Source organism: Cryptomeria japonica, chromosome 5 (assembly GCF_030272615.1).
Source record: "Cryptomeria japonica chromosome 5, Sugi_1.0, whole genome shotgun sequence".
Lineage (NCBI taxonomy): Eukaryota > Viridiplantae > Streptophyta > Pinopsida > Cupressales > Cupressaceae > Cryptomeria > Cryptomeria japonica.
Window position 1 is genome coordinate 514388722 of NC_081409.1, and position 22087 is coordinate 514410808.

The 22087-nt window shown below is 35.8% G+C and overlaps 1 protein-coding gene across 1 annotated transcript in view; it reads right to left on the minus strand.

Annotated features, from left to right (window-relative positions):
- Positions 1 to 631: 631 nt before the first annotated feature.
- The window catches only part of LOC131064870 (haloacid dehalogenase-like hydrolase domain-containing protein At4g39970), a 59914-nt gene continuing 38458 nt past the window's right edge, over positions 632 to 22087 (minus strand). The window contains exons 3-11 of the mRNA XM_057999169.2: positions 2753 to 2797; positions 2593 to 2643; positions 2259 to 2333; positions 2123 to 2156; positions 1807 to 1862; positions 1602 to 1661; positions 1389 to 1448; positions 1231 to 1277; positions 632 to 1066 (exon numbers count right to left, since the gene is read on the minus strand). Of these exons, the coding sequence (XP_057855152.1) occupies positions 1018 to 1066; positions 1231 to 1277; positions 1389 to 1448; positions 1602 to 1661; positions 1807 to 1862; positions 2123 to 2156; positions 2259 to 2333; positions 2593 to 2643; positions 2753 to 2797 (477 nt within the window). The 3' untranslated portion in view covers positions 632 to 1017. The remainder of the gene's footprint in view (positions 1067 to 1230; positions 1278 to 1388; positions 1449 to 1601; positions 1662 to 1806; positions 1863 to 2122; positions 2157 to 2258; positions 2334 to 2592; positions 2644 to 2752; positions 2798 to 22087) is intronic.

A 22087-nucleotide genomic window follows, 5' to 3' on the forward strand; every position in this document is an offset into this window, starting at 1 on the left:
TAGCATCAACAATATAGCATGGCCATGTTTAAATGATGTTGGATGATGTCTGCAAAAGCCTACATGCCGACCACATTCCAAAAAGAAATTGTTTGCATTTCTTACACAATACCACATTGTACCAAACTATAGCTAATGCACCTTTAATGTCTTTTGTAACTGATAACAATAATCAACTCTAATACCAATATTGAAAATTTTGAAGTTTGTTTGTGACCAACAAAATAATCAACTCTAATACCATACTGAAAATTTTTAAGTTTGAGACTTTTAAACAATGAAATCAGAAATCCAAATCATTGCTGTTAGCGTTACTGGTATATGCCTTACATCACTTGCTATGCATCTGAATCATGATATTTGACAGTCTTTAATGTTATAAATGATTTTCTTTTTTAAGCATTGTAAAGATTTGCCTTGCCATCAGGGACATCTGGTCATCTCCAAGACAGTCAGGACAGCCAAATGTCCCAAGCTGTCTCGGCCATGGCCAAACGTTCCCACGGCATTCCCTATTTCTGCAACACGTTTCAGAAATGTTTTGATGATTTAAATTTTTGGCCTACCTAAAACACCATTGGGGTTGGGGTTGGGGATTTGAGGGCTGGGGACGGGTCCCCATGGAACAAAATTTAAAAGTTCCTCATTTTTCAGTTATATGACTGCCAAGTGAATCTATTTGCTGTAGCATAAGTTCCGCGCTGAATAAGGGTGGATTTAATCCTTCCAAACCAAGGATTTTGCACATTCATTTCAAAATTTTGATAGCAGGAAAATTATGTTGCTGTAATAGTCCTTTTTCCTTCATAATTTCAACAATGAGATGCAAATGTTTCGAACCTTTTCCTCAGGAATTTGTCTCCCACCAACAGTGTCCAGTAATTTTAAGCCCTGGATGAAATCTTATCATGGAATGAAAAAAACTAGTTTTTTTTTCTGTAATCATTCAAACTTTTAATGCATTCTTAAATTAGAACAAGCTATATAAAAGCTTCGTTGAATTTTCATCAATCATTATTATGAGGCAATGACAGTGTCTTGAAGCAGTGCTTTGACGTCTTCCAAACTGCACAAGAACAATTTACAGAAAAAAAATTGATGAATTGATTGCAACATAAATCCTGTATGTTAATTATTTACTGATAGCCAAAGTACACAGTGATTCTCATCTATTTGAAGGAATTATGAACTTGTTAAGTAAGAATGAAGTTTAACACTACGGAAACTTACTGCACATTTCCCATATCAGGGTAGATTGCTTTTGCAGATGCAAAATCCTACATTGGTAAGAATTTTGAACCAAATTCAGCCGTCTGATGTTTTTTCTTTGCACAGCTTTCATAAACATATACTTCAAAAGAGGAAAAATTAAAATGACTGGAGCAGACCTGATCCTTTGTTGAAGAGGTGTACGATATGACACACGCCATTCCTGCTCCTACTGCTGCCTGATAAATAAAAATGAATCAATATTTCTTGTTACAAAACTGACAACATATTTGAGGCAACCCAAAATAATAACCAGAATATTCATTCGCATTGCCAAGTTAGTCAAAACAAATTCGATTTGGGGATTATCACTATCCTGATGAGTTCCATACCTGTAGACCAATGACACTGTCCTCTATAACAAGACAGTTTTTGACTGAAACTCCCAATCTCTGGAGGGGAACAAGATTAAGAAAGTTCAAGTCTTGATCTAGCAAAAATCTTATGTAATATACATCCAAATTCAAGACACGATCAAATACATGACAGGCTTATTCTGAAAACTTGGTTAGACATGATTTTTTGAAGATGACTTACTTTGGCAGCTTCTAAGTAAATTGTAGGTGCAGGCTTTTTTGTTTGTACATCATCACCTACCAGTAAATATTGAAGCATCAAACTTAGAATCAATACACAAAATCAGCAAACATCAATTCACATGCATAACAACTATAATATGGAATTCTGTTAACATCCACTCAAAGATAGAAATTGATTAGCATGCATATTGATCAGCGAATCTGAATGATTTTCCTTCAATATCAAATAGGTCCCGTATTTTATTAAATAACTTAATAAACCAGAGATATTATTATTGAATTGCCACTGATGGAACCAGATAGTGGAAAGAGACCTGCAAGAAAACAATCTAGCTGTTGAAAACGCTCCTGTGCATTATGAAGACTTTGAAACGTCAGACTGCATGCTAGAGCTCAGGAAATCAATAAGTTATGTGTAACCTACATACTTTTAGAGTCTTAAATTAGTACCAGCCCAAGTAGACTTTCGAGACACAGTACTACTGAGCTTTTTGTAGCTGCAGAACAAACCGCCAGCTTAACTCCCTACATCACAAAACAAAAGGAAATGCAGAAAGCCAAAATTCCTAGTTAGCTGAAGCCTGAATTTGGGATATGTTTGTTGCCCATTGCTGTCATTGGACTGCAGATTAATGTACCGTCTTACAACTACTAGTAGTAAATGTGATTCCCATTTCAGCAGCATTTCCATATATAACAGTTAATAAATAAAATAAGTTGCACAGTCAGTCTGCCTTGATTCAGAGAGATGTTTGCAATAAAAAATAAATGACAAGTGTCATACAGAAGCTCTGCCTTCATCCATTAACTGCAATACCCCTGGCCTCGGTTTTATCTGGTATAACCAAAGATATATTTCAGATTATTTTTTTGGCATCCTATATAAAAATTTGGCTCGTTGATAAGGATGTTGATGGCAGAAAATTGAGAAATTGGCAACTTACTTCTCCAGATCGTATGATTTCTTTATATTTCTCTGTCTTCCAGTCCTGTCATCAGAAGCAAATCAAAAACCTTGGCAAGCATTTGGGCCCCAACTGAGACATAATCAAAATCAAAAATCAAAAGCATAGGCAAACAAGCAGCCCTAGTTGTGTAATTTTGGAAGCCTAGTCCCTATCAGCATAAAACTTTTTTGGCCTGGGATTAATATGTCGTGGACAAAACTATTCCATGTTTTATCCTACAAGTTACAGTAGCGGCTTAAGCGAGTATAAGAAAATCATTTTAGTGACCTGAATGAGTAGAAAGAGTTTTCAAAATATTTTAAGAATACAACTAATATATGAGTTCTAATATTTATACACCCAAAAAAATTGATGGAAAGAATTATAAATATTAACAATTGAAAAAGTAAGAATTTACCAAGAGTTATGCTATAGTTATTTGGACTGGACTATTAATTATTTATTAATTTTTTAATATTATAAAAAAGTAAAAATTCCACGAGCAAGCATTTTATAGTAAATCATGTTATGCTGAACAGTTCTAATCTTCTCAGCCGTAATTCATTGCTAGATAAATATAACAATTTTCCGCAGGTAATAGTTAGTTTCTGATTCATAGGCAGTTAAACAATATCTAGACACTGAAGTTTTCATCTCTAATGCTGATCAGAAATATGACCAAACCTTGTCTAACATTATTGTTGGGAACAATAACTATGATATCCAGTGTCTCCCCAAGTTTCAGGAACACGGGGATGCAGTTTAAAGAATGGTTAAAAAGAATTCCAGATTCTGGAGTTGGCTGGACATCAGCATGGTGATGTCTATTGAAATAATGTATGAATATTTATATTTGAATTTCTTTGATACAAAGTAAATAAAAATTAAACTAACTTAGACTAAAAGAAGATTTTTTTTAAAGTAAATACAATTTGCTGAATTTGCAATGACAATCCATTGATCCGATAATCCATGCTAGGAGTCACATGGGACAAACATCAAAATGCCAAAACAAGAAATGCTTAAACACAATGAGCAACAAGCTCAAAAATTAAGATACAAAAGAGTAGATGAAAATCTCAGGAACTGCTCCTCATCACTAGAACTAGTAGACTCAACTTCCACATGCACAGAAACTCCAACTAATCCTGACCACACATCCTAGTCTTCAGCAATCTTCTTCAACTCCTCAAGCTCAACATCCAATTGTGCTGCCTGATTCTCCTTGTACTTTGGTTTTTTGCAATCAATCAAACAAAAGGCACTACTGTATACAACAACAAGCTTCTCTGCTCTCCAAAGGGTAAATTTGTTTTTCTTAGGAAAGTGGATAACACTTTATGTTAGTCAATTCCTCTCTGTGGTAAACAAATTAAAAATCTACAAGATGAGGCAAATGTCAAGTGTATGCAGCAATCCTCGAGGCCCATTTAGTCACCACCAACCAACTTTTCCTATGCTGAAGTGTCTTACTCTTGGATCCATTGAGTTCAATAAAAGCTTTGACAAATGAAGTTTACTCTAGACCAAGAATACCATCTATCCACCAAATAGATGGCAACTTTGATCATGTTATCCGATAATGATGAAAACGGAAGATAATAAATGTAATGCATCTCACACCTAACCAAGATGTATCATTGACCGTCACCTCCTTCCCCCTCTTCCCTTGCTCTATCTTGGACTCACCCCACCTATTACACTCCTATGTGATGGTCATTAGTTGCAAGCGCCTACAACTAAAGCATCCTCTCAAATGAAATGAATTAAGACACAAACATGATTCTCCACCGGCTTGAGGAATTCCTTGCTTGAAAAGGAACAAAAGAGGACCAATGCCATATGGCGTTTGTGTAATGCCCCTTCCTCAAAATTAAACTCAGATTAAATAGTCAGAAATATTATTAAGGGATTTTGAAATGATATGCAACTGTAAATAGTCACTACGAGACAAACTGTCATGTTCCCATTCAAGACCTAAGCTAACATCACATCACATTCACTGGGACGAGAGGCTTCCATAGAGCTCAAAGATAGCATTCAGAATTGCCGTTAATAATAATACATATCGTAGCTATGTTGCTGCCAACTCTTCTCTAACCGCTGACTACTATGGAGTAATCAATGGGAAGGAGGGATAGTATGCAGAGATAGAGATCGGCAAACAATGACTTGATACCATTATTCTGAAGTAATACGATAAGTTGAGGCGGAATCCCATAATACAATTTGGTCAAAGACAACGGAAATGTACGATTCATGAGTTTGTTGAAGAATTATTATTATCCATAGGGTGTGGTCACATACTCTTTAATTAGAGAAAGGGTGCAATGGGTTTAAGAGAGCCTACCTATTGTGAAGAGACGTGCCCCAAGAGATGTTACCAATCAAAGGTATATAATGGATATCAAATCCTCTAGAAGGGAAGGAAAAAATGGATATATATCTTGTTCCTATTCTTGGTGGGAAGGATTTTGGTCTGGCTCTAGTATTTTGTATCCAGTATTGGGTCCACTTAAACCAAGGTTTGTCGTTGACATAATCAGATTGCATACTTCACAGATTAGATCAGAAATAGAACCATTGGTCATTGTTGCAGGCATATAGTTTCATAATTATGGAGAGCAATGTATCACGATATAGCGGAGTTGCAGATCAGAAATCATCTTGCATGAACATCATCAAATATACTAGTAAGAGCAGAGATAATCCATTGATTGCATTGCATATACATATGTCTATCTATTGATCAAAGATCATTCTGCATACACCTAATTACTAAATCAGAGATAGCCTTCATATTGAGCTCCCATCATCATATTATGAATGCAAAGCATTGTGCATCAAATCATTATCGCGTTGATTACCCAAATTTACAAGTATTTATCATGAAATTGAGGAAAGAAGTCTCTTGCAATTGATTTTCATAAGTTAAATGTTCCTATTTCATATGTCATCACTTAAAGGGACATTACAGTGGTATCAGAGCATAATCCTGCTAGCCTGTAAAGGAATTAACACTCTAAAGATCGACCATAAAACCTAACAAAAAGTCTCAAAATCCAAAAATAAAGATCAACTCTATATTGAAGAAAAAGAAACTACTTGTACGGAAATCGTACGAAATTATTAACAAATCGAGAATTCCTACATCGCTTCCGTAATTTTGCACAGGGCAACAACAATATTTTCACGACAAGACAACAACGTATAGAAGCATTCTTGCAGAGAGAATTCCTATCGTATACAATGATCTAATACATTGCATTCTTCCCAAAAAAAAAAAAAAAGAGAAAAAGAATATGGAGAGCAGATCTGGAGAAAAGATGTACGTTAATATAAAAAGAAATCTTAGACATATGAAAACTAAGATAAAACTAAATTGAAGAATAAAGATATAAAATGAAGTATGAATTGTGAAGTAATATGTATGATTTGAAGTAAAACAAACAAATCTCATATGCACCAGCAGTCTTGTATGAGGAAAAAATATATATGACCATGACAGATTTATAAGAATAGTATATACATTCAAGGCAGATTTGCATAAAATGATTTATGGAAAAAAAAAAAAGGAGTTATCTTGTATAGACAAGCAAATTTATAAAAGGACTATATAATAGAGGATCCTTCAAAGGCAAATTTTTTGAAAGAATAGAGTAGATTTGTGAAAGCTTTCTGAAGATTCTATGGTCTGAGTCACGAATAATTTTCGAGTAGACATATGAAAGAATTTTGAGTAGACTGAAAGAAAAAAACAATGCAGAGAAGAAATGAAAATGACAGCTCATTTGTGAAGAATCCGTTTTACTCTAATCTAAAGGTTCAGTGGAGCAGCAACAATTAATAACATTGTCATAATTTTCAAGTATACAACCTAGAGAAATTTATCAAGGACTAAGCTAAGGCAGATCCCTAAGGGGACATTGTAAGGAGGTTAGCAATAAAGAAGGAAGAGAGAATGAAGGTTAAGCTAAGGGCCGCCAAGTAGATGATTGATGTAGTAATAGCTCAATAAAGACCCCATTCTTTCCCAAATAATAGAAAGAGGAAAGTTAGAATGTGGAAGGCTAACCAGAGCCGCCAAGTAGAGCAAGTAAGTCTCTTAGGCTTGGTGTAGAAATGGCTCAAAATAGACTTTCCAACTTTCCAAAAGAAGAGGATGAGAATGGCACAAAGGCTAACCTGAGCCACCAAGCAGAGCAAGTAGGTCTCTTAGGCTTGGTGTAGAAATGGCTCAAGGGAAGTCCCCATTCCTTCCAAGACTAAAGAAATGTAGAGGAATTATGACACAAAGAAGGTCAATCCTCTCTAAGAATAAGGGCTCAAGGAAGCCAAAGGTGGGCAGCTTGGCTCAAGGAAGTCAGCACCATCAGTAAGAATAAGGGCTCAAAGAAGCCAAAGATGGGCAGCTTGACTCAAGGAAGCCAAATGTGGGCAGCTTGACTCAAGGAAGTCAGCACCCTTAGTAAGAAGGATGACTCAAAGAAAGTCAGTCCATTTTAGTTAGACAGAGATGGCTCAAGGAAGTCAGACTCTCTCAAGATTGGATAGAGATTGCTCAAGGAAGTCAATCTCCCTCAAGTGGACTGAATGGCTCAAGGAAGCCAGTCCATCTCAAGTTTGGACAAAGTGCTCAAGGAAGCCAGTCCCTCCAAGTTGCAATAGAGACTAAGTAGTAATTTTTCTAACATTTATCATTACTTTGATTTATATGATTACATGTTTGGTACTATTAATCTATGTGCAGGTTCGTCCAAGAAAGAAGACAAGGAGGACAAGAATTGCTTGAGGACAAGCAAATTCAAGAGGGGGAGACTGTCAGGTCCCTATTCAAGACCTAAGGTAACATCACATCACATTCACCGGGACGAGAGGCTTCCATAGAGCTCAAAGATAGCATTCAGAATTGCCGTTAATAATAATACATATCGTAGCTATGTTGCTGCCAACTCTTCTCTAACCGCTGAATACTATGGAGTAATCAATGGGAATGAGGAATAGTATCGGCAAACAATGACTTGATACCATTATTCTGAAGTGATACGATAAGTTGAGGCGGAATCCCATAATACGATTTGGTCAAAGACAACGGAAATGTACGATTCATGAGTTTGTTGAAGAATTATTATTATCCATAGGGTGTGGTCACATACTCTTTAATTAGAGAAAGGGTGCAATGGGTTTAAGAGAGCCTATCTATTGTGAAGAGACGTGCCCCAAGAGATGTTACCAATCAAAGGTATATAATGGATATCAAATCCATTCTAGAAGGGAAGGAAAAAATGGATATATATCTTGTTCCTATTCTTGGTGGGAAGGATTTTGGTCTGGCTCTAGTATTTTTGTAGCCAGTATCGGGTCTGCTTAAACCAAGGTTTGTCGTTGACATAATCAGATTGCATACTTCACAGATTAGATCAGAAATAGAACCATTGGTCATTGTTGCGAGCATATAGTTTCATAATTAGGGAGAGCAATGTATCACGATAGAGTGGAGTTGCAGATCAGAAATCATCTTGCATGAACATCATCATATATACTAGTAAGAGCAGAGATTATCCATTGATTGCATTACATATACATATGTCTATCTATTGATCAAAGATCATTCTGCATACACCTAATTACTAAATCAGAGATAGCCTTCATATTGAGCTCCCATCATCATATTATGAATGCAAAGCATTGTGCATCAAATCATTATTGCGTTGATTACCCGTATTTACAAGTATTTATCATGAAATTGAGGAAAGAAGTCTCTTGCAATTGATTTTCATAAGTTAAATGTTCCTATTTCATATGTCATCACTTAAAGGGCCATTACAATAACAATATGTTAGTTGATTCCTCTCTGTGGTAAACAAACTAAACATCTACAAGATGAGGCAAATGTCAAGTGTATGCAGCAATCCTCGAGGCCCATTTAGTCACCACCAACCAACGTTTCCTATGCTGAAGTGTCTTACTCTTGGATCCATTGAGTTCAATAAAAGCTTTGACGAATGAAGTTTACTCTAGACCAAGAATACCATCTATCCACCTCATAGATGGCAACTTTGATCATGTTATCCGATAATGATGAAAATGGAAGATAATAAATGTGATGCATCTCACACCTAACCAAGATGTATCATTGACCGTCACCTCCTTCCCCCTCTTCCCTTGCTCTATCTTGGACTCACCCCACCTATTACACTCCTATGTGATGGTCATTAGTTGTAAGAGCCTACAACTAAAGCATCCTCTCGAATGAAATGAATTAAGACACAAACATGATTCTCCACCGGCTTGAGGAATTCCTTGCTTGAAAAGGAACAAAAGAGGACCAATGCCATATGGCGTTTGTGTAATGCCCCTTCCTCAAAATTAAACTCAAATTAAATGGTCAGAAATATTATTAAGGGATTTTGAAATGATATGCAACTGTAAATAGTCACTATGAGACAAAAAATAAGACAATATCAAAATCAGCCTGACATTTGACAACAAAAAGTAATAACAAAAGTAATCATAGACCTTTGTCTCAGAAGATTAAAGAGGACACCAAATAGAAAAGTAAAGGGCATCACTTAATTAATTAATATTATGGAATCATAATTAAAACTTAATTTTATCAAAAGTCAAAGGGCATTATGAAGAAGGTATGTAAGAGAAATCAAAAGGAAGAGGGAAGCATTATCATTCGAATACATTTTATTTCTAATTACTCCATCTTAAGTGTGGACTCTGGTTCAATTGCCTGAGGACGAAACACCTCAAGGCCTGAAATTAGAAGACACAGACTCCCTAAGTTCCATTGCTGAGTTATGGATGAAAACTCCTAATTCAGGCAGATTTGGAAACAATTGAAAGACATTTTAGTGAAGAGAGATCACTGCAGATTTGGGAGAATTAATAGCAGATACAAAGGATCAATGAAGCAATAGTCTGCAAAAAATCACGATTATACCCGGTTAATCTTGAATCCTGGAGCTAGCCGATTTATTCCCCAAAAAAATCCCGATTCATGAAAAAATCGTTGACCAAATGTTGACCCAATTTTCAAAGATTTTTTTTCATTTAAATCACGTTAAAATAATGTTAAAAACCCAAAAAATGGCAAAAAAGTGAAAAAAATCATTGTAAAAACTTGCAAAATCCTAGAAAAAGCATGAAATTACTGAATTGCTTAGAAATAGGGTTGGTCTGAGACAAAATCAAAGTCAATGTGGAATCAATGTTGAAAAAGTTTGTTATTTTGTCCATTTTCGGGGGGTTCATCATTCCCCACACTTGTTCAACCCCACGAGCTCAACAACCCAACAAAGGTAGAAAGCCCACAAGCTCAATGGCCCAGTAGGGGATTGAACCTTGGTGGCTACCTCACCAATAGAGTTTTTATATCACAACACTAAACGTTCAAAGACATATTTCATATATGTAGATATAGATATATGATTTTTAATTTATAATTGATATAGTTAATTTTTGCTCAAACAAAGACATACAATTCATTATGTGAGCAATATATCTAAAGTGCTCCACAAAATAAATCTGAATGACAACAAACAAGCTTACATAGTTGTAATAAAAGAGCCTCCAACACACAATCATTAAAATTTGTCTCTACCTAAAATAGTAGTTGCAAGCCTTTTGTTGAATTCTACCACGTATAAAAGACTTACCAATTGCCATCAGGGAATATAAAGCATTGCAACTATGGAATATGATTTGATAAGCTTTCTCAAATATTGAACTACCCCTAGAAAACTCCTTGCCTCAATCACAATGAAAGTCTTGGATCACTTCAAAATGGCTTCCACTTTTACTAAACTCCTAACGGTTGTTGGATCTCTGTCTAATAAATTTTGATCTCAGCTACTTCATAGATTTAGCTAATCTTTGATTTCAGACTTAGACAACTATTTGGTGTATTTGGTGACTACCTGTTGTGACGTTTTCACACATCGCCCCATTGCAAATGGGGACCCATGTTTTTTGCTCGTTTTGCTCGTTTTCGCTTTGCTTTTTCTAGGGTTTTGTTAGTCGGTTAGTCGTTTGGATTTAGGGTCAAGCCTTAGGGTTCTAATTACCGTCTTTTCGGGCCAAAATCTAGTCACTTTTGAGAGCTTTTTGAATTTCCTTTTCTAGAATGCAAATTTTGAATGAAATGAATTCGCCAGAATGGTCTAATTTTCAATTGGAATGTTGATGCAGAGCTTAAATTTGTCTAAGTGTTGAAGATGAAATGTGAATTTTTGTCCAATTGAATATTTTTGACCAAATTTTGACATTTTTGATTTTTGATCCTAGGCATCTCAAATGATTTGTTTTCGCCTTGTGAAGTGTTAAAATGTGAAAAATCATGTTATTTTGGCCTGTAGGAGCAAAATCGCTCCTATCCCTCAGTGAAGGACGGGAGCTCGTTTTCAAATATCTTACTATTCCTGCAGGGTCAAGATGAATTACGAATTGGAAGTGATGGAGAAAGGCGAGATCTTTCCATTGAATATAAATTGAAGATTTTCATGAACACAGAAATGCCTCCAGGGGAAACATCGCTCCTGTCCCTCAGTGAAGGACCGGAGCTACAAATCCAATTTTGCTTTGTCCTTGCAAGATTTTAACGTCTTGACAATGTGAAAAGGTCCAAAGAGGTGCATTTTATCAAATGAATATAACTTGAAGCACTGTCGGGGAGATCAACAGGATAACAAGTCCGGCTTGAGCAAGGTCCTGATCCTGAAATTTGGCTAAGTCTGGAATGTCCTGATCCTGAAATTTGACTAAGTCTGGAAACTGAAAAAACCTCCAAAAACTAGATTGTGCAATATAACTCCTGGAGGTCTGAAACCACTCTCAAACATCCTGAAAGTATATATGGAATATAACTTAAAGTATACTTCTATCTTTCTTCTTTCTTATACTTAAATGTTATATTCCATTAAAATTATCCTGATAAAGAGTGCGAAAAGTCAAATTGCGCTCGTGTCCTTCTCCAAGGGTCCAGAGCGAAAAGCGCTCCTGTCCCTCTCCAAGGGACCAAGGCGAATCGAGACATCAAAGGCATGGTGAAGGACGAAATGAGCATGATAGAGCATCCAGACTTGATCAAAAACAATGAAATGATGAAGTTTTTGCCTAGAGGGTCAAATTCGCTCCTGTCCCTCACTGAAGGACCAGAGCGAAATTCTTCATAAGGTACGATCTGGGCAAAGATCAAGCAAATTTTATGTTCGAAGGCAAGAAAGGAGGTCAATCGAACCCGTTGAAGACAAATTGAAGATTATCAAACGTCAACAAAGGACCAAAATGCTTAAGTTCGCTCCTGTCCCTCAGGAAGGGACCAGAGCGATTTTTGTTGTAGATGATTTTCTCGCCAAATTTCAACCGATCTCAAGGCATGAATGAATGAAAGGAGGCATTGCGAATCCGTTGAATATAATTTTCGAAGGTGATGAAGTGAAATGAGGCCCACAAGAGCAAATTCGCTCCTGTCCCTCTCCAAGGGACCAGGGCGATATGATGATTATATTGCCGTCCCTCCAAGATCAGGACACTCCAAGGCGAAGAACAAGGTACCAAGGACGTTTCGAAGCATCTCCATCAAGCACAAAGTTACAAGGATCGCCACATTGAGGGATTTGCTCTAAAATATCCTAATTCGCTCCTGTCCCTCAGGAAGGGACCAGAGCGAAATTTCCATAAAGACCAAGATTTTGAAAGTTTAACAAGTATCAAGCCACCAAGAGGAATCAAGGGACGTCATTTCACGCATTGAAGGTAATGGCAAGTTGAAGAACGCAAGGACAAGCTCAAAAACTTGAAGTTCGCTCCTGTCCCTCAGGAAGGGACCAGAGCGATATTGATTATATTGGCCAAGTCTCTCAAAATTTACGTCAAGCCAAGGTTTTGCAAGATGGTAAAAGGTCTAAGGCGTCTTTTGAAGGTGATATACCAAAGTGTTGAACGTTAAAATGCTACCAATTTGCACAAAGAGCCTATATCGCTCCTGTCCTTTGGACAAGGACCAAAGCGATTTTTACTAAAATACTCATGTTCTGTCAAAACCAAGACAAGGCAAAGATAGGCATGGTCAAGGACGTCCTTTGGAAGACAATGAATGAAGAACAAAGATCAAAAGTTTGCAAATTTGAGCCAGGACACTAGGATCGCTCCTGTCCCTCAGGAAGGGACCAGGGCGATATTACATCCAAAGGCACTCATTCACACATGCAAGTCAATCTAACTCAAAGGACCCAGCTAAAATGGCGATTTGGACGTAAGGATGAAGACCTTGGACGTAAAAATTGCAAGAATCATGACCAAATTGATGGATCGCTCCTGTCCCTCAGTCAGGGACCAGGGCGATGAGGTACGTATCTTCTCACTTTTTCATTTTGGCGCTTAAAACACATTTTTTAAATTTATTTAAATGCTAACAAAATCGATATTTTATTAAAAATAGCATTTAAATATTGCGCTTAATGTTAATTAATTATTTTGCCTTGTAAAAATCGAATTTGTCAATTTAAATGATAAAGGCATTTAATTAATTATTTATTAATTAATAAAAATCAAGAGGAGCGCTTAGATAGGGAGGTCGGCCTTTATTATTTAATTAAAATCGTTTAAAAATTGCTTTATTTCACAAAAGTCGGCCTTAGGGTGGATGATGAGAGGCGCTTATATAAGGGAGGTGAAAGATTTTTATTTTCACATTATCATTTTTATCATCTCAAGTGCGATTTAAGGAAGACAAAGGGAGAAGTGCGAAGTTGTGTTCAAGGTGGTGCGAATTTCATTTCAAGCTAGGAGGTGCGAATTTATATCCAAAGGAAGGCGTTAGTACTATCCAAGGAAGTGCGAACTTGTCCAAGGCATTGGAGATCACGTCAAGGATATACTAAAGGTGGCGAAATTGCTATTTTGAAGAGGAGATCACGTTGAAGACCATCTTACGTCAATTTTGCCTAGGCAATTTTATTCATTTTGCATTCTAGAGTTAGCTCTCTAGTGAGGTATGGCGATATTGGTTTTATTGTCTTGATTTTGAATTGTTCATCGTCATTTCCTTAATTTTGATTTTTGGAATTTTGTTTTGCCTTAGCTCAGTTTTTTTTTAGGAAATGATTAATAAAGGACTTATCTTTAAGTTTCCTAAAATTTGCTCTCTAATTTATGTTATGTATTGCAAAATCATGGTACTAATTTTGAAATGTTGTGTAGGCATCAAATGGAGGTCTCTTCAAGGAAAATCAAGGACGGTCTTCGCCAGGACGATCAAGCCAGGACATGGGCGACCTCTTTCAATCCAGCGTTCCAAGGCGAGGTACATCATCTTCCTGCACATCAAGGACACAAGGAGTTAGAACAAAGGGCTCGTTGAAGAAGTAAATAGTTCCAGATGGATTATTTAAAGCAAGCTTCTCAACAACATCAAGTTGAATATCTACCAAGTTACAAGTGTCAAATGAGGTGGCGTCCTAGTCATCACTTCTCCAATCAGTGAAGTCCATCTCAGCATGTCCAGATTCAATGTACTTAACTCATGGAAGGTGGCACAAACTCCGATGTACCTACCCCGGCTATCCATTGGTCGATTTTTCTAGAAGGGACATGTGTCCAAGCAATACAATTTTGTCATTGGTCAAGCATTAAATGTTATGTAATGGTTGTAACAAACCCTAATTAGGGTTTTCATTGTAAAATCTTGGCCATTGATCTTGAATTGATCTAAGCCATTAAATTGTATTGTGGGTACTATATAAGCCCAGGCATTTCATTTGTAGAGGGCTAATTAGCAATAGCTAGAGAGTTAGAATATAGTTGATAGAATAGTAGATAGAGAGTAGAATAGGAGGACAAGGCAAGAAATTGTTGCCATTGATTGTAAACAAACTCCATTTTCATTGAAGTAATGGTGAAATATGTCGTTTTCTTGCAATTTGCATGGTTTCTTGTTGAGTCTTCAATCTTAGATGGTAGATGATTAAATGAATGGAGGGAATGTGATTGATTGATGGTGGAATTCGTACATCCATACTACTAGCAGTTTGTTGATTGCAAACTTGCCTTGTGTAGTCAACTGGAATCATTCAGCCTAAGCTCAATTTCAATTTGTTGCCTCTTCATTGATATGCATCAACTTGGATGGTATCTATGCCTGCGGTGATGATTTGAACATCATAAAGCTTCCCTAGAAGATCGCACTAGCCTTGTGTAGATGTTCCATTGATGTCAAAACAAGATCTAGTTAGAGTTTCATCAAAAATCAATCATTGCTCCTACATTCTTAGTATTAGGATTAGATCCTCTCTTCGCCCTTATCCTTTTTCCATTTTTTTAATCTAAGTTAGTCAGAGCCTGTGTCCAGCAAAGCAGATCGGAAGTTCAATGTAAGTCCCCTTGTGATTCCAGCAAATCACATCGTACCACGAAGAGCTTATCCACACGTAGAGACCCTACATTAAGGAACCTTGGAGTCATCCTAACTGATCCTTCATGCGAATCTTCAGCAGTTAGAGACTTTATTCAAGAGAGGATAAGATGCCCTTAGGTATTTTATTCTGTGTATGATGGTGTACAAAATACACGTCAACACTACCCTTTTAAAAAGTTAAATGAATATTTGCCTATGTAATCAGCAATATGAATCTAAACAACAAAAATATATTTTCTACAATTCATGGGTTAAACTCCTTGTCTCAATCACAATGAAAGTCTTAGATCACTTCAAAATGGCTTCCACTTTTACTAAATTCCTAGCAATAGTTGGATCTCTGTCTGATAAATTTTGATCTCAGCTACTTCATAGACTTAGCTAATACCCCTAGAAAACTCCTTGCCTCAATCACAATGAAAGTCTTGGATCACTTCAAAATGGCTTCCACTTTTACTAAATTCCTAACAATAGTTGGATCTCAGTCTGATAAATTTTGGTCTTAGATACTTCATAGACTTAGCTAATCTTTGATCTCGTACTTAGACAGCTATTTGGTGTGTTTGGTGACTGCCCTTTTAAAAATTAAATGAATATTTGCCCATGTAATTAGCAACATGAATATAAACAACAAAATCTATTTTCTACGATTCATGGGTTAAACTCTATTTTATTTACTCTCTATATCTCTATGCTATGGAAATACCTTTAAGTTTTAAAAAAAAAAGTAGTTTGTGTCTATTTTTCTACAAATTTTTATAATATTTTAAAATCCAATTTCTTACCCATTTTTTCAAAAAATCTTAATACTTTTGGTTTGCCGATTTTTTCCCCAAATGCTTTTTGTTACTATGATAAAAAACATTGTAATTGTGGAATATGATTTGATAAGCTTTCTAAAATATTGAATTAACCCTACAAAACTCCTTGCCTCAATCACAATGAAATTATTGGATCACTTCAAAATGACTTTTACTTTTACTATTTGTCTATTAACTTTTGATCTCAGTTACTTCGTAGACTTAGTTAATACTTAGACAACTATTTGGTGTATTTGGTGACTGCCCTCTTAAAAAGTTAACTGATTATTTGCCTATGTAATCAGTAATATGAATATAAACAACAAAAAATTATTTTCTACAATTCACAGGTTAAACTCTATTTTATTTGCTCTTTATATCTCTATGCTATGGAAATGCCCTGAAATTATTTTTAAAAATAGTTTGTCTCTTTTTCTACAATTTTTAATGTTTTTTTTTAAATCCGATTTTTTCCTGATTTTTTGCCGATTTTTTCAAAAAATCTTATACTTTTGGTTTGCCGATTTTTTCCCTAAACGATTTTTGCTACGATAAGTTCACTCTATTCTGAAATATATTTTAAATGTTACATCTAATAATCTGTTAAAACTGCAGTATTACGAAGTTGATATCATATTTATCATGGTTCGTAAACTTTGTGAGTACTCGCCGAGTTGCCGAGTATTCTCAATTTTATTAACTTCGTGAGTTTTTTATAACTTATAAGTTTAACTCACGAGTTTTTACAAACGTAGGAAAAACAATGTAAAAACACTGATGCAGATAAAACATTGGTTAAAACACATTTTGCACACTTTTTTTTGCTATAAACCATGCATTTTTCTTTGCACCCCTTCCCCCCCCCATTGTTAAGGTTCTTCAAAATCTGCCAGCCCTTCCTCATGGTTCAAGTTGCCGAGTTTTTTTTTCTGAGTCAAAAATTTTGGGCTTATTGAGCACTCTCCGAGTCCCAAGTCTGTGAACTATGATATTTATAATTGATTGTGCTGCTATAATTATGAGTCAGGTTTTATTATTTAAAGAAAAATAAGAAAAATTTGAAGGGGACACAAATTTGAACACTTGGACCTCCCTATCATCTACAATGGCCTATCCGTTGTCCTTCAATGCAAAATTTTATTTCAGCCATGCAATATAGGGTCCAATAGATATTCCTATAGGTCCTTGCACTTTCCAAAACAATAAACTCCCATAAGAAAAGTAAGGACCTTACATGTAACTATGACATTGATAAGGAGGTAGTGTCTAATGTCTAATGTCCATCAACACATCCATATAAGGTCCAAATTTAATTGGTTGGTTCCCAAAAAGAGTTGTATGGCATGATCATGATCCTTGCATAGAGTAAGTCCTTTAGGCATATAATGGAAGACAAGGCAAATTTTTCAAGATAGCCTAGCTACCCACTAGTCCCGATGCATGTGACAACTGATGTTCTAGTAAAAAACAATGTGTCATAAATCCTGAAGATACTTGTTTTTAGGAGTTTGTACATTTGGCGAGAACTAACCATCTACAAAGACCTTTCTTGCAAGCTCTGAAGTTCATTTGCCTTTCCTCCTCAAAGAAATAAAGCCATAGGACCCCAAATAGCATAGCTACTCTACCCATGAAAATGGCTAACATAAGGCTATCCAATAGATAATTATTCACTATTATTTTAATTCTATGGCATTTCCTTAAACAACTGTCTATACCTCCATCCGCAATCATGACTTAAAACCTGAATTAATTAACACTACTACTAGCCCTTTACTTCTTTAGAAAACCCATGACCTCAAGAATTGAAGGACTGCAATGCCCTACAATGACGACAGGTGGTTGGCAATGGATTGACATATTCTTCCTCATGTACATCTTTTGGTTCAAATTCCTTCTCCTACAACTCTCCTTCACTAGAGGACAGTAACTCTTCTGCATATTTATCCCCTTTACTTTATTTTCTATCACAATTAAAGCATAATCCTTCTGACCATTTTTCTTCTATTAATTGAATTGTCAATCTAATTCATTAGGGAATAAAATGTACTAGAGTGCTTTACACCTTGAAATTTTGGTGATTGACAATCCTAAAATGGCCAAATACTTCTCTTCTACTCTGTTTTCCCTGATGAATGCAGTAGACATCCTTGTATTTATTATTGTATGAGAAAGTTACATTGGTGGTTGTAACTTGCATCGTTAGTTACTTTTTAAACATAACTACTGTTGTTTTAGTGAATCATTAACATAAGAAATAAAATCATATATATACAGTGTACTCTAGCATTATAACTACCATTATATTCTACCTAATACCCCCTTTAATGACTAATGAAAGAACTCCAAATTTGTCCCAGAATTTGACACAGAATAATACCAAGAGCTTTTGTCATTAGATTAGTAGAACTATTGCTAAATGTGCAATAGTGGAGAAAAATAAAAAATATCATAACTTTCAACCAATTGCAGAATATAGTGGTGATGAACCTTAATGTGTTTGATAATAAATTGGGTTCTTCACAACTTTGAGAATCTCTGATTTTCACAAGAGGAAACTGTGTAGTCTCAAAATATTGCAAATCACTCAAAAATCTATGTAACCATAGAGCTTTGCAACTAGCATTGACAATTGCTCCGTACTCTACAATGAAGATAAAGCTACAACGAATTGAAGCTCACTCTACCACAAAACAGCTCTTGAACCCAAGAACAAGATATAGCTAGTAGTTCCAATCAAAGTCCATATATCCAATCAACCTAAAACCACATTTTCTTTGATAAAGAATGGCATAGTCAACACTAGCTTTGACATATTGCAACACTTAGTTAGCTACATGCCAATGAAGGAGCTTTTGTTGGGCTAAAAACTAAGAGATAACTAATAGAAAAACAAAGATCCATTTATATGGATGTAAGATATATCAAACTACCCACTTTAAGTGATGAAAAATAATAGACCAACAACTTCAACCCAACCTACATAGGTGTAGCAGAAGCATTGCAATTGCATACCCAAAACCATGTTAGTCTCTCTCCTTAACCCACAACATAAAAATCTTTACATAATTTATAGTCTCCCATGGCTATGTTGAGTTGTTAGATAATTTTGATGCACCGCATGGTGAATCCATCAACAACAATGCTATTGAATCCTTCAAAATCCTCAGTTTCAATCATCTTCTAATCACAAAACCTTCATCAATGACATTGTGGGTCGCCTCACTATCAATAAGCACCATCATCCTCTATTCAAACAAAACTCCTCAAACTTTGAATAAATGACATCTAGGCACCATTGAAAGAGTTGCAAGTGTACCATTGTTTGTGCTTTCATCCTCCATGTTTTTAGGCTCATGTTTCTCTATGGCTATTGTGGCTCAGATTCTTATAGAAGTGAATCATTATCAAATATTACTTCAACATAGTGGACTTGGCCTTGCCAAGACATCTATGGCTAGCTTCCCATGGCTCCTTACAAGAAAAGCATAGCTTCTTTTGTCTAAGTTCATTTTTGTTGTAATCACCTACCTTCTACACTGGAGGTGGTAGGGGCTTGATCTTCCTTGATTGTGAATATGATCCTCCTTTTGAAAGTGGGTGCAAAATCCTGAATACATTTGGGGGGTTCAAACAATCCTTCCACAAACAGAGAAGTGATTCTTTTTTCAAAATGTAAGGTACCAGTGCTACAACTCGTTAAAACTTAACCACATAGAATTCTAGAAAGTGTTGTTGTTTGATATTATAAGTTCTTTGAAAAACTCATCCTCATCCCTATGCTCAAAGCAGTCCAAGATCATCTGACTAAAATCATCAAATTTTGTACAAGGTTATGTCCTTGTGTGAGGAAATTGTGTTCCCACCAACTACAAGCAAGTGGAATGTAGCAAATTGAATGCCATCTTCCTCCACGGGATTAAGAGTAAAATATGTTTGCAATTTTCACAACCAAGCCCTAGCAAACATCCTGCCCTTGCCATCAAAGGTGGGAGCATTCAACTTGCCTAATTTTTGGTGCAGCATTATCTTTCCATTGTTTTTATTGCCATCCAAGATTCTTAGAAGTTCTTCTATTAATGATGTCTAGGTAACTAAAAAATGATATCATATTTTTCAAACCTTCAGATTTACCTTGGCATTCCTCAAAAACCTTGTCACCTCTACAAGGCCGCATTCAAGCACTTGTTCTTCCTTTGTTTTTACAAAAAAAAGGGTTTTGATGGTTTTGGCAGGTAACCCAAAAATTTGTTCTTTGCATATGTACTCCCTTCCCCTTGAGATGCCTTAGTAAGCTCTGAAATTTTCAAATCTTTTATAGCATGCAATATCTGCACCGTTAGATTTGTTAATCCATCTTATCTTTGGTGTAATCCAATAATGTTCTCATGGAAGAAGTCTACTTTTTCTTCAATGTTAACTTGTACTTTTCTCTTCCCCCTTCAACCATATCTTCTCCTGGATTTAGTGCCTGCAATTCCTTTTGCTTCTTTCTTTGATATTTGATTTCTCTTTCACTAGGACGCTTTTATTCACCCTGATTTCTCTTTCACTAAGACACATTTATTCACCCTAAAAGCTAGCAAGATTAAAGCTTTAATACCACTATAATGACCCTTAGCAATGCAAGGAAATCAACCAAAACATTCATATTAAATACATTGATCTAAGATGCTCACATAAAAAATATAATAAACAAGTCTACACATATAAACTGGCTAAAACAAAGTGTTTCATTCACACATTTCAATCAAATGATTACATAGACATGCTATTATAAATATTTGTTGATAACAAAGATTAATAATTATAAAGATATTCTGAAAAACACCCCCAATGTTGAAGTATCCAAAATGTTGCTTAAATCCAACTTCCATGAGGTAACCCTTTAGATCCAATAGTTAAACACAAGCACTCAAAGCAGGGTTTGGGTGTGTCGATGCGATTGATAAAAGATGATCCAAACTCATGAAACTACTCGATATAAGGGGTTGAAGGCCTAGCCTAGGCCCACTAATGCTAAGAGCGGTTTGAAAGTTTTTCACCATTTTATATTCAAATTTGGGCCCATTAACGACCTCCCTAGTCAGCAATGATGATCAATGAAATATTTTAATGATATCAGATTTCGACAATCCATAATCTCTCTCAGCTCTCTTTTATCCTAATGATGGACCATGGAGACATTGATACAAAAACTTACAGAGAGTCAAAACCAGAAACAATAGCAATTATATAAATGAAATATTTTGTTCAGATAGCAAAGGTCCCAAAAAAAGGCATGTTGAAATGTGAGTGTTTGAGGAAACATGTACTAGGAGATTATAATGGTTGGAAGGAGCCAGGATTGAGAGTTGGTGATATCGAATACATGGGGAAGCGAAAACCCATGGGTTCACAAACATTGTTAGATCACCTTATTGGTGACAAATGGTGAATACCCTTTGCAATACACTTCTTGGTTATGTCAGTCCCGGGTGTTTAAAGGTGTGAACCACCTTATTGGTGAAAGAGAATGTTTCAGTAGAGACATCATTGAGAGTGATCAAGGATACATGATCCAAAATAGATGTGTCCATCATTTATGATGGATGGAAAGATTGCAAAAATCGACCATTAATCAATGTTATAGCAATGTCCCCTAAAGAGGTGATATTTTTGAAACCAGTGCATTATGAAAGGCAAGTAAAAAGATGCAAGTTTCATTGCCACTATCCTCATAGAATCCATTGACATGGTGAGGCCTAGAAATTTTGTCCAAGTTATAATAGATAACACTAAAATTTGTAGGGCAGATAGGTCTATAGTGGAGGCTACATATAGTCACATTTTTTGGACACCATGTGTAGTCCACTCACTCAATTTAATATTGCAAGAGATTGGCACACAAATTGAATCGGTCAAACGTGTCTACACAGAGGCCGAGTAGATTAAAATGTTTGTGACTAATCATCATATGTCACAAGCCATATTCAAGACCTTCCCCAACTTGGAATTGTTTTTTACTAGATAAGAAGGGATTTTGAAAGGGCCCTAAACCCTTGTACAAAGATAAAGATAAAGAATTAATCCCAACAAAACACTAAACAACAACAAGACCACTAGATT